The 13,224-nt window shown below is 37.2% G+C and overlaps 1 protein-coding gene across 25 annotated transcripts in view; it reads left to right on the top strand.

Moving 5' to 3' along the window:
- CCDC7 (coiled-coil domain containing 7) overlaps positions 1–13,224 on the top strand; it is a 287,188-nt gene that overhangs the window by 16,400 nt on the left and 257,564 nt on the right. For 24 of the 25 annotated variants that reach the window (XM_029236341.1, XM_029236348.1, XM_029236325.1 and 21 more), the window contains one exon: positions 312–395. The exons of the other annotated variant lie outside the window; for it this stretch is intronic. In XM_029236341.1, coding sequence (XP_029092174.1) covers positions 394–395 — 2 coding nt within the window. In that variant the 5' untranslated portion in view covers positions 312–393. The remainder of the gene's footprint in view (positions 1–311; positions 396–13,224) is intronic. 25 annotated transcript variants of the gene reach the window in all.

Genomic DNA, 13,224 nt, shown 5'->3' on the forward strand with positions numbered 1-13,224 from the left:
ACTTTTTCTGCTACCCCTAAATTTCAGAAGGCTAAGGCTGGAATGCTTGATTTTCTACACCTGTGTAGAGGAGAATGTGAAGAGAGACATAGCTGGGTATATGTCATTACTGAGCCACTACCCAGAATGTACTTTCTTTCTGGGAAAATTTGCTGGTATAGCATTTGGAACATGGTTTCTCATTTTATGCATTTCAAGGGACAGAAATTACATACACAAAACTATTTTCAAAAGTAGTTAAATATTCTAAAATATAGATGGATATGCATATGAATTCTGAAATAAAAGTAACTTTCTCTTTTTTTCATAAGGTTGAGAATGATCTGAATTCATTCTTGGTATGTTGTTCACAACTTGCAGCTCAGTTAGAAGCAGCAGCTAAGGAAGAACATAATGTACGTATTCTGTGGAAACTGCTAAGCATAAAATATTGCTTAATATTTTAATTATAAGCTACTAATAATATTAATAAAACAAGATAAACTGATAATAATTACTATTCATTATTATTAACAATCATTTTAATAATAAAATATTTAAAGTTATATTGGTTGTTTGATCTTGAATATGATAATCCAGGCAGCAATATTAGTCTAGATATAGTGCCTTAAGTAGTTATAAAGAGCATTGGAGGGCTTCCCTGGTGGCGCAGTGGTTGAGAGTCCGCCTGCCGATGCAGGGGACATGGGTTTGTGCCCTGGTCCGGGAAGATCCCACATGCCGCGGAGCGCCTAGGCCCGTGAGCCATGGCCGCTGAGCCTGCGCGTCTGAAGCCTGTGCTCTGCAACGGGAGAGGCCACAACAGTGAGAGGCCCGCGTAACGCAAAAAAAAAAAGAAAAAAGCATTGGAAAGCATTATTTATTGTAGGCGTTTATGTCTGTGAATTGTCCTTTATGTACAGCATTGACTGGGTCATTAATATTTTCATATGTAGTATTTATATCTTACTGTGTTTTTTAAATAAGTACATTTATATTACAAAAGTAATGGCATAAATAATGAAAATTTAAAAATGAAGGCATACAAAAAGAAAATAAAAGTCATCATAATCCTGTTTCCCTGAGATAACTCTTGTCAACATATTTTTGTTTACCTTCTTATTTTTCCATAGTTATACATATTATTCTTTAGAAATTAAATAATACCATATGTATTATTTGGTAATACATTTTCTTATTTTGTGAGTTTTGAAAAATAACATTCATTGTGTTTTAGCTGATTTTGAAAGTATTGTGGAACATTTAAAGAAGTATGAAAAGTACATAGGAAAATAAATTATGTGTAATGTTACTCTGATGCATAAGCATTAGTAACATTATAAAATATACTTTCTCATGTTTTGCTATATATATACACACACACACACATATATATATATTTATATACACACTTTTTCTAATTTTTTAATTGGAAAATGAACATAAAGTATACTATCTTAAGCATTTTTAAGTGTACAGTTCAGTGGTGTTAAGTACATTTATATTGTGTAACCATCACTGCCTTCCACTACAGAGCTCTTTTCATCTTGCAAAACTGAAACTGTATGCATTAAACAATAACTTCCTGTGACCCCCTCTGTTTGGCCCCTAGTAATCACCATTCTACTCTCAGTTACTATGAGGGGTATGTTTGTTTGTTTTGATTTCATGTATAAATGGGGTCATGAAATATTTTTCTTTCTGTGTCTGGCTTGTTTCATTTACCATAGTGTCTTACAGATTCATCAATGTTGTCACAAATGGCAGGTTTTCCTTCTTTTTTTTAATGCCTGAATAATATTCCATTTTGTATGTATATCACAATTTCTTTATCCATTCATCCATTGACGGACACTTAGACTTTTTCGATATTTTGGCTATTGTGAATAATGCTGCAAAGACCATGGGAGTGCAGATATCTTTTTGAGATACTGATTTTGTTTCCTTTGGATATATACCTGAAAGTGGGATTGCTGGATCATATGGTACTTATATTTTTAATTTTTTTTAGAAACCTACATACTGTTTTCCATAGTTGCTATATCAATTTACATGCCCACCAACAGTGCATGAGGGTTCCCTCTCTCCACATCCTTATCAGTGCTTATTTTCTCTTAATACACATTTTCACAGGTATGAGGTGATATCTCATATGATTTTAATTTGCATTTCCCTGATGATGAGTGATGTTGAACACCTTTTCATGTACCCGTTGTTCATTTGTATGTCTTATTTGGAAAAATGTCTATTCATTTTTTATTTCTTTGCCCATTTTAAAATCAGGTTATTTGTTATTTTGCTATTTAGTTGCATGAGTTCCTTATATATTCTAGATATTAAGCCTTTTTACAGTAATATATATGGCTTGCAAATATTTGCTCCCCTTCCATAGATTGCCTTTTCATTTTGTTGGTTTCCTTTGATGTGTGGTGACTTTTTAATTTGATGTAGACCCATTTGTTTATTTTTTTCATTCTTTTTCAAAGTTTTATTTTTTTCTATGTATTTATTTATGTATTTATTTTGGCTGCACTGGGTCTTAGTTGCGGCATGCAAGCTTCGTGGTTGTGGCATGCAGACATCTTAGTTGTAGCATGTGGACTTCTTAGTTGTGGCATGTGGACTCTTAGTTGTGGCATGCATGTGGGATCTAGTTCCCAAAACAGGGATTGAGCCCAGGCCCTCTGCATTGGAAGCGCAGAGTCTTACCCACTGGACCACCAGGGAAGTCTCGCATTAGTTTATTTTTGCTTTTGTTAAGCTTGGGCTTTAGGTGTCATGTCCAAGAAATCATTGCCAAATCCAATTTCATGACGCTTTTCCCCTGTGTTTTCTTCCAGCAGTTTAATAGGTTTAGATCTTGTATTCAGGTTATGGATCCATTTTGAGTTAACTTTTATACATAGTGTAAGGGAAGGATGAACTTTATTCTTTGCATGTGGATATCTAATTTTTTCAGCATTATTTGTTGACGAGATGGTTCTTTCCCCATTGGTACTCTTGTATAAAATCATTTTGCCATATATAATAGGGTTTATTTCTGGGTTTTCAATTCTGTTCCATTGGTTTATATATCTTTTAAATTATTTTTTATTTTTATTTTTAAAAATCTCGATATTGGGCTTCCCTGGTGGCGCAGTGGTTGAGGGTCCACCTGCCGATGCAGGGGATGCAGGTTCGTGCCCTGGTCTGGGAAGATCCCACGTGCCGCGGAGCGGCTGGGCCCGTGAACCATGGCCCATGAGCTTGTGCATCCGGAGCCTGTGCTCCACAGCGGGAGAGGCCACAACAGTGAGAGGCCCGCGTACCACAAAAAAAAAAAAAAAAAAATTAGGTATCATTCACATATAACACTGTATTAGTTTTAGGTATACATATGTATCTATCTTTATGACAGTGCAGCACTGTCTTAATTACTTTTGCTGTAATGTATCTTCAAATCAGGAAGGTTGAGGCCTATGACTTTGTTTTGATTTTTTAAGATTGTTTTGGCAATTTGGGGGCCCCTGATATTCCATATGAATGATAGTATTTTTTCTATTTCTGCGGAAAATGCCATTGGGATTTTGATAGGGATTGCACTGGCTATTATGTACATTTTAACAGTAGTAAGTCTTCCAATCCATGACCATGGGGTGTCTTTCCGTCTATTTGTATCTTGTTTAATTTCTTTTAGCAATGTTTTATAGTTCCCTCTGTTAAAATCTTTCATCTCCGTGGTTTATTTTATTCCTAAATATTTTTATGTTTTTTGATGCTATAGTAAATTGGATTATTTTCTTAATTTTCTTTTTGGATTGGTCATTGTTAACATATACGAATGCAACTGGCTTTTTTTTTCCAACATCTTTATTGGAGTATAATTGCTTTACAGTGTTTTAGTTTCTGCTGTATAACAAAGTGAATCAGCTATATGTGTACATATATCCCCATATCCCCTCCCTCTTGCATCTCCCTCCCACCCTCTCTATCCCACCGGTCTAGGTGGTCACAAAGCACCGAGCTGATCTCCCTGTGCAATGCGGCTGCTTCCCACTAGCTATCTATTTTACATTTGGTAGTGTATGTATGTCAGTGCTACTCTCTCACTTCGTCCCAGCTTACCCTTCCCCATCCCCGTGTTTTCAAGTCCATTCTATACCTCTGCATCTTTATTCCTGTTCTGCCCCTTAGTTCATCAGAACCATTTTTGTTTTTTTAGACTCCATATATATGTGTTAGCATATGGTATTTGTTTTTCTCTCTCTGACTTATTTCACTTTGTATGAGAGACTCTAGGTTCATCCACCTCACTACAAATAACTCAATTTCGTTTCTTTTTATGGCTAAGTAATATTCCATTGTATATATGTGCCACATCTTCTTTATCCATTCATCTGTTGATGGACACTTAGGTTGCTTCCATGTCCTGGCTCTATTGTAAATAGTGCTGCAATGAACATTGTGGTGCATGGCTCTCTCTTTTTTTTTTTTTTTTTGCGGTACGTGGGCCTCTCACTGTTGTGGCCTCTCCCGTTGCGGAGCACAGGCTCCGGATGCGCAGGCTTAGCGGCCATGGCTCATGGGCCCAGCCGCTCCACGGCATGTGGGATCTTCCCGGACCGGGGCATGAACCCGTGTCCGCTGCATCGGCAGGTGGACTCTCAACCACTGCGCCACCAGGGAAGCCCCATGACTCTTTTTGAATTATAGTTTCCTCAGGGTATAGGCCCAGTAGTGGGATTGCTGGGTCATATGGTCTATTTTTAGTTTTTTAAGGAACCTCCATACAGTTCTCTGTAGTGGCTGTATCAATTTACATTCCCACTAACAGTGCAAGAGGGTTCCCTTTTCTCCACAGCCTCTCCAGCATTTATTGTTTGTAGATTTTTTTGATGATGGCCATTATGACTGGTGTGAAGTGATACCTCATTGTAGTTTTGATTTGCGTTTCTTTAATGATTAGTGATGTTGAGCATCCTTTCATGTGTTTGTTGGCAATCTGTATATCTTCTTTGGAGAAATGTCTATTTAGATCTTCTATCCTTTTTGTATTGGGTTGCTTTTTTTTAGATATTGAACTGCATGAGCTGGTTGTATATTTTGGAGATTAATCCTTTGTCAGTTCCTTCATTTGCAAATATTTTCTTCCACACTGAGGGTTTTCTTTTCACCTTGTTGGTGGTTTCCTTTGCTGTGCAAAAGCTTTGTAAGTTTCATTAGGTCCCATTTGTTTATTTTTGTTTTTATTTCCATTTCTCTAGGAGGTGGGTCAAAAAGGATCTTGCTGTGATGTATGTCAAAGATTGTTCTTCCTATGTTTTCCTCTAAGAGTTTTATAGTGTCTGGCCTTACATTTAGGTCTTTAGTCCATTTGGAGTTTATTTTAATGTATGGTGTTAGGGAGTGTTCTAATTTCATTCCTTTACATGCAGCTGTCCTGTTTTCCCAGCACCACTTATTGAAGGGGCTGTCTTTCTCCATTGTATATTCTTGCTTCCTTTATCAAAATTAAGGTGACCGTAAGTGCGTGGGTTTACCTCTGGGTTTTCTATCCTGTTCCGTTGATCTGTATTTCTGTTTTTGTGCCAGTACCATATTGTCTTGATTACTGTAGCTTTGTAGTATAGTCTGAAGTCTGGAAGCCTGACTCCTCCATCTCCGTTTTTCTTTCTCAGGATTGCTTTGGCTGTCCGGGGTCTTTTGTGTTTCCATACAAATTGTGAAATTTTTTGTTCTTGTTCTGTGAAAAGTGCCATTGGCAGTTTGTTTGGGATTGCTGTGAATATGTAGATCGCTTTTGGTAGTAGAGTCATTTTCACAATGTTGATTCTTCCATTCCAAGAACATGGTATATCTCTCCATTTGTTTGTACCACCTTTAATTTCTTTCATCAGTGTCTTATAGTTTTCTGCATACAGGTCTTTTGTCTCCTTAGGTAGGTTTATTCCTGGGCATTTTATTCTTTTTGTTGCAGTGGTAAGTGGGACTGTTTCCTTAATTTCTATTTCAGATTTTTCATCATTCGTGTATAGGAATGCAAGAGATTTCTGTGCATTAATTTTGTATTCTGCCACTTTACCAAATTCATTGATTAGCTTTAGTAGTTTTCTGGTAGCATCTTTAGGATTCTCTATGTACAGTATCATGTCATCTGCAAACAGTGACAGCTTTACTTCTTCTTTTCCGATTTGGATTCCTTTTATTTCCTTTTCTTCTCTGATTGCTGTGGCTAAAACTTCCAAAACTATATTGAATAAGAGTGGTGAGAGTGGGCAACCTTGTCTTGTTCCTGATTTTAGTGGAAATGGTTTCAGATTTTCAACACTGAGAATGATGTTGGCTGTGGGTTTGTCATATATGGCCTTTATTATGTTGAGTTAAGTTCCCTCTATGCCTAGTTTCTGGAGAGTTTTTATAAATAGATGTTGAATTTTGTCAAAAGCTTTTTCTGCATCTACTGAGATTATCATATGGTTTTTATCCTTCAATTTGTTAATATGGTGTATCACATTGATTGATTTGAATATATTGAAGAATCCTTGCATTTCTTTATCAAGTGGATAAACCCCATTTGATCATGGTGTATGATCCTTTTAATGTGCTGTTGGATTCTGTTTGCTAATATTTTGTTGAGGATTTCTGCATCCATGTTCATCAGTGATATTGGCCTGTAGTTTTCTTGTTTTGTAACATCTTTTTCTGGTTTTGGTATCAGGGTGATGGTGGCCTCATAGAATGAGTTTGGGAGTGTTACTCCCTTGGCTATATTTTGGAAGAGTTTAAGAAGGATAGGTGTTACCTCTTCTCTAAATGTTTGATAGTATTTGCCTGTGAATCCATCGGTCCTTGGCTTTTGCTTGTTGGAAGATGTTAAATCACAGTTTTCAATTTCAGTGCTTGTGATTGGTCTGTTTATATTTTCTATTTCTTCCTGGTTCAGTCTCAGAAGGTTGTGCTTTTCTAAGAATTTGTCCATTTCTTCCAGGTTGTCCATTTTATTGGCATTGAGTTGCTTGCAGTAATCTCTCATGGTCCTTTGTATTTCTGCAGCGTCAGTCATTATTTCTCCTTTTTCATTTCTAATTGTGTTGATTTGAGACTTTTCCCTTTTTTTCTTGATGAGTCTGGCTAGTGGTTTATCAATTTTGTTTATCTTCTCAAAGAACCAGCTTTTAGTTTTATTGATCTTTGCTGATCTTTCCTTTATTTCTTTTTTTTTACTTCTGATCTGATCTTTATGATTTCTTTTATTCTGCTAACTGGAGTTTTTTTTGTTCTTCTTTCTCTAATTGCTTTAGGTGGTTTATTTGAGATTTTTCTTGTTTCTTGAGGTAGGATTGTATTGCTATAAACTTTCCTCTTAGAACTGCTTTTGCTATATACCGTAGGTTTTGGGTCATCGTGTTTTCATTGTCATTTGTTTGTAGGTATTTTTTTATTTCCTCTTTAATTTATTCAGTCATCTCTTGGTTATTTAGTAGTGTATTGTTTAGCCTCCATGTGTTTGTGTTTTTTACAGTGTTTTTCCTGTAGTTGATATCTAGTCTCATAACGTTGTGGTCAGAACAGATACTTGATACGATTTCAGTTTTCTTAAATTTACCAAGGCTTGATTTGTGAGCCAACATATGATCTATCCTGGAGAATGTTCCATGAGCACTTGAGAAGAATGTGTATTCCATTGTTTTTGGATGGAATGTCCTATAAATATCAATGAAGTCCATCTTGTTTAATGTATCATTTAAAGCTTGTGTTTCCTTATTTATTTTCATTTTGGATGATCTGTTCATTCGTGAAAGTGGGGAGTTAAAGTCCCCTCCTATGATTGTGTTACTGTCGATTCCCCTTTTATGGCTGTTAGTATTTGCCTTATGTATTGAGGTGCTCCTGTGTGCATAAATATTTATAATTGTTATTCTTGGATTGATCCCTTGATCATTATTTTGTGTCCTTCTTTGACTCTTGTAGTAGTCTTTATTTTAAAGTCTATTTTGTCTGATATGAGAATTGCTACTCCAGCTTTCTTTAGATTTCCTTTTGCGTGGAATATCTTTTTCCATCCCCTCATTTTCAGTCTGTATGTGTCCGTAGGTCTGAAGTGGGTCTCTTGTAGACAGCATATATATGGGTCTTGTTTTTGTATCCATTCAGCGAGCCTGTGTCTTTTGCTTGGAGCATTTAATCCATTCACGTTTAAGGTAGTTATCGATATGTATGTTCCTCTTACCATTTTCTTAATTGTTTTGGGTTTGTTTATGTAGGTCCTTTTCTTCTCTTGTGTTTCCCACTTAGAGAAGTTCCTTTAGCATTTGTTGTAGAGCTGGTTTGGTGGTGCTGAATTCTCTTAGCTTTTGCTTGCCTGTATACCTTTGATTTCTCCATCGAATCTGAATGAGATCCTTGACGGGTAGAGTAATCTTGGTTGTAGGTTCTTCCTTTTCATCACTTTAAATATGTCATGCCACTCCCTTCTGGCTTGTAGAGTTTCTGCTGAGAAATCAGCTCTTACCCTATGGGAGTTCCCTTGTTTGTTATTTGTTGTTTTTCCCTTGCTGCTTTCAATAATTTTTCTTTGTCTTTAATTTTTTGCAATTTGATTACTATATGTCTTGGCGTGTTTCTCCTTGGGTTTATCCTGTATGGTACTCTCTGCTTTTTCTGGATTTGGGTGGCTGTTTCCCTTCCCATGTTAGGGAAGTTTTTGACTATAATCTCTTCAAATATTTTCTCGGGTCCTTTCTCTCTCTCTTCTCCTTCTGAGACCCCTTTAATGTGAATATTGTTGTGTTTAATGTTGTCCCAGATGTCCCTTAGGCTGTCTTCATTTCTTTTCATTCTTTTTTCTGTTCCGCAGCAGTGAATTCCACCATTCTGTCTACCAGGTCACTTGTCCGTTCTTCTGCCTCAGTTATTCTGCTGTTGATTCCTTCTAGTGTATTTTTCATTTCAGTTATTGTATTGTTCATCTCTGTTTGTTCTTTAATTCTTCTAGGTAAATATTTCTTGCATCTTCTCGATCTTTGCTTCCATTCTTTTTCCGAGTTCCTGGGTCATCTTCAGTATCATTTTTCTGAATTCGTTTTCTGGGAAGTTGCCTATCTCCACTTCATTTAGTTGTCTTTTCTGGGGTTTTGTCTTGTTTCTTCATCTGGTACATAGCCCTCTGTCTTTTAATCTTGTCTGTCTTTCTGTGAATGTGGTTTTTGTTCCACAGGCTGCAGGATTATTGTTCTTGCTTCTGATGTCTGCCCTCTGGTGGATGAGGCTATCTAAGAGGCTTGTGTAAGTTTCCTGATGGGAGGGACTGGTGGTGGGTAAAGCTGGCTGTTGCTCTGGTGGGAAGAGCTCAGTAAAACTTTAATCTGCTTGTCTGCTGATGGGTGGGGCCTTGTTGGTTGTTTGGCCTGAGGTGACCCAACAGGGGAGCCTACCCAGGCTCTTTGGTGCAGCTAATGGTAGACTCTGGGAGGGCTCACGCCAAGGAGTACTTCCCAGAACTTCTGCTGCCAGTGTCATTGTCCTCACGGTGAGACACAGCCACGCTCCGCCTCTGCAGGCGACCCTCCAACACTAGCCAGGTAGGTCTGGTTCAGTCTCCTGTGGCGTCACTGCTCCTTCCCCTGTGTCCTGATGCACACACTACTTTGTGTGTGCTGTCCAAGAGTAGAGTTTCTGTTTCCCCGAGTCCTGTCGAAGTCTTGTAATCAAATCCCACTAGCCTTCAAAGTGTAATTCTCTAGGAACACCTGCTCCCATTGCCGGATGCCCAGGTTGGGAAGTTTGATGTGGGACTTGGAACCTTCACTCCAGTGGGTGGACTTCTGTGGTATAAATGTTCTCCAGTCTGTGAGTCACCCACCCAGCAGTTATGGGATTTGATTTTACTGTGATTGGGCCCCTCCTACCATCTCATTGTGGCTTCTCCTTTGTCTCTGGATGTGGGGTATTTTTTTTGGTGAGTTCCAGTGTCTTCCTGTCGATGATTGTTCTGCAGTTAGTTGTGATTCCCAGAGATCTCACAAGCGGGAGTGATAGCCCGTCCTTCTACTCCGCCATCTTGAACGCAGCCTCTCCTTTAGCTTTTGAGCATGTTTAAGGCGGTAGATTTAAAGTTTTTGTCTACTAAGTCCAATATGTGAGTTTCCTCAGGGACAATGTTTGTTTATTTTTCCAAGGAATTAGTCGTACTTTCTTGTTCTTGTGAATGCTTCATAAGTTTTGTTGAAAACTAGACATTTTAAATTTTATAACTCTGGACATCAGATTTTCCTCTCCTCAAATTTTATTCTTATTTCTTGCTGTGAGTATTGATTGTTTAGTGATTTTCCTAAACTATTATTTTATAAAATAGATTTTATTTTAAGAGCAGTTTTATGTTCTCAGCAAAGCTGTGCAGATAGTACGGAGAATTCCCACATACCCCTTTTTCCCACTTGCACAACCTCCCCTACTATCAACATTGTGCACCAGAGTGATATCTTTTTTATGAATTATGAACCTATATTGACAGCATTATCACCCAAAGTCCATAGTTTACATAAGGTTTCCTCTTGGTGTTGTACATTCTGTGGGTTTTAACTAATGTATGATGACATGCATCCACAATGATGCTATCATACAGAATAGTTTCACTGCCCTAAAAATCCTCTCTGCTCCACTTATGCATCCCTTCCTGCCCCCTAAAAATCCTGGAAGCTTCTGATTTTTATGTTTCCATAGTTTTCCTTTTTTACCATGTTGTATAGTTGGAATTATACAGTTTGGAGTGTTTTTGGATTGGCTTATTTCACTTAGTAGTAAGGATTTAAGATTCCTATATGTCTTTTCATGGATTGATAGCTCATTTGTTTTTAGTGCAGAATAATCCATTGTCTTGTGCCACAGGTTGTTTATCTATTTACCTACTGAAAGGCAGCATGCTTCCTTCCAAGTTTCAGCAATTACAAATAAAGATGCTATAAACATCTGTGTGCAGGTTTTTTTATGTCTATAAGTTTTCAATTCATTTGGGTAAACACCAAGTAGTATGTGTATGTTTAATTACTAAAAAAATCCCTCAAAACTTGGCCCCATCCCCAGAATTTTTATCTCTCAAGCTTGTCCATGCTGAGCCATCATTTACACTTTAGGTTTTTGTACCCCAGTACTGTGGAGGTTTGTGCTCACAGATTTCTGCTCCAGTAATTTGTGATCTTCTGTCTTGCCTGTCTCTCTAATTTTGGAGGCCATGGTTTTTGCTCTGTGACTTTAGTACTATGATAGATTTAAGAAGATTTGTTGATTTTTAATTTGTTCAGCTTTTTACTTGTTGTTAGGACAATGTGGTGGATCTAGTCTCCTTACATGCCAAATTGGAAAATAGAAATCTAAACTATTTATTTTTCAAGTCTGTAGTTTTTGTTGTGTTTCATCTCTCAGGTTTCTGTTCCTATAGATGTGGTCAACTAGTGGGTTTGACAAGAGATTTCCTTAAGTGCCTGGAGCCACAAAAACATAAAGAAAAGGAGAAAAAAAATATTCTCCTGGCATTTGAAGACTGGCTCTGTTTTGAGGCACTTCTTTAAAACTTAGCCAGGCTGTTTACAGAACTGCCTTAGCCTTAATTTTCTACTTGTGTGGAGCTAAAGATGAGGCAGAGGTGAAAGTTTAGTGTCTACTACGATATTTTCTGAGCATGAGTCCTGCCCTGGGCAAGTGTGTAGCTTACTAGATTCCCCCTAATATATGGGAATTTCAAAATCCTTATTTTTCCAAAATAACTCTCTCCAGTTTTTACTTCTAGGCTTTGACATGTATATCGTTTGCCTCAGCTATAATCATTTTCTCCAGGGAGCAGTGGCTTGTTTAACTACCTTTCAGTTTTTTTGAGGAATACTCTCCACTTCGCTGGTTTTCTGCCCTGAGAGAGTTCTGAAATGAAACAAAGGGTAAAAGCTACAAGTCCTTCAAGCAACCTCTAGACAGGACAAAATAGAAAAACACAATTCCTCTTTTTTCCTCCAGAACTGTAATATATACCCACACCAGGAATGGAGGCTGCAGTCTTTAAGACTGCCAGTGCTCTGGGGAAGTGGGTGGGGCAAGGCTAAGTTTAAATGCCGCAAAGGTCTCCTAGCATGTTTAACCTGCATTTTTCTTGATCCATCACTATTTGGCTCCTGTAAAGCCTTCACTGTTTCCCAGAGTTTTCACAAAGTTGATTGTAACAGTTTTTGCTCACTTTTTCTTCAGTGTTTTCTGTGAAGGATAGGCCCTTGGAACTCCCTACAGCCATTTTTGCTGTCATCACTCCCTAATTCCCCAAATAGGTTTACCTTTCTGGTGGAAATTTGCAACTGACTGTGAATTTTATATAGAAGTTAAATGGACCAAGAATAACCAAGTGAGTTCTGAAGACAAAGAACAGGTGAGAGTACTTGCCCTAGCAGGTATCAAGACTTGTTAGAAAGCTATATTAATTATGGTTGTGTGCTTTTGGTGCAAGGTTAGATAGACCAATGGAATTGAATAAAGGCTCAGAAATAGACCCTTTTATATATGGAAAATTTTATTAATGATAGAGAAGTAGTAGCATAATAAATGGCCCTGGAACAGTGGTTATTTATAAGATAAAAAAAGTTTATTCTTTATAGTATATACAAAAATCATTTTCTGATGGACTAAAGACCTAATAAAAAATCAAAAGCAATAACATATTTAGAAACAGATATAGGAGGCTGTCGTTATGACCTGGAGCAAGGAACAATTACAGAAGAATATATAAGTCATAAAGGGAAAGATTGCTAAATTCAACTATATTAAAACCTCTATTGTGTAAAAAATTCATAAAGAGAAGTGCAGGAGAAGTTTCAAATAGCGGAAAATACTTGGATCACATATATCAGACAGAGGAAATCCAGAGTATATAGATAACATTTACCTGTCAGTAAGTATAAGGTAAATCAATACAAGATGCTCAAAGGAGATAAAAAAGGTGTTTGCAAAGGAGGAAATACAAGTAGCCCATAAAAATATCAAGATTTATTCTACCCTTTTAGTAATTTTTAGTATCCAGGGAATGTGATTATGGATGTTAACATCATAAAAAAGTAAAATGTTGACTTTTAAACAAGGTTTTATAAAATTCTTCCATTGAGTGCATATTTCCTTCCAGTACTGCCCAACATTGCTCTACCTTTTCCCACACAGTACTCTTCAAAAATATTCTTATACTTACTTCATATTTCTCCCATTTATCTGTACTTCAGTTTGCCTTCTGCCCCC

Source organism: Monodon monoceros, unplaced genomic scaffold, assembly GCF_005190385.1.
Source record: "Monodon monoceros isolate NGI ecotype Baffin Bay Population unplaced genomic scaffold, NGI_Narwhal_1 Super_Scaffold_21, whole genome shotgun sequence".
Classification (NCBI taxonomy): Eukaryota; Metazoa; Chordata; class Mammalia; order Artiodactyla; family Monodontidae; genus Monodon; species Monodon monoceros.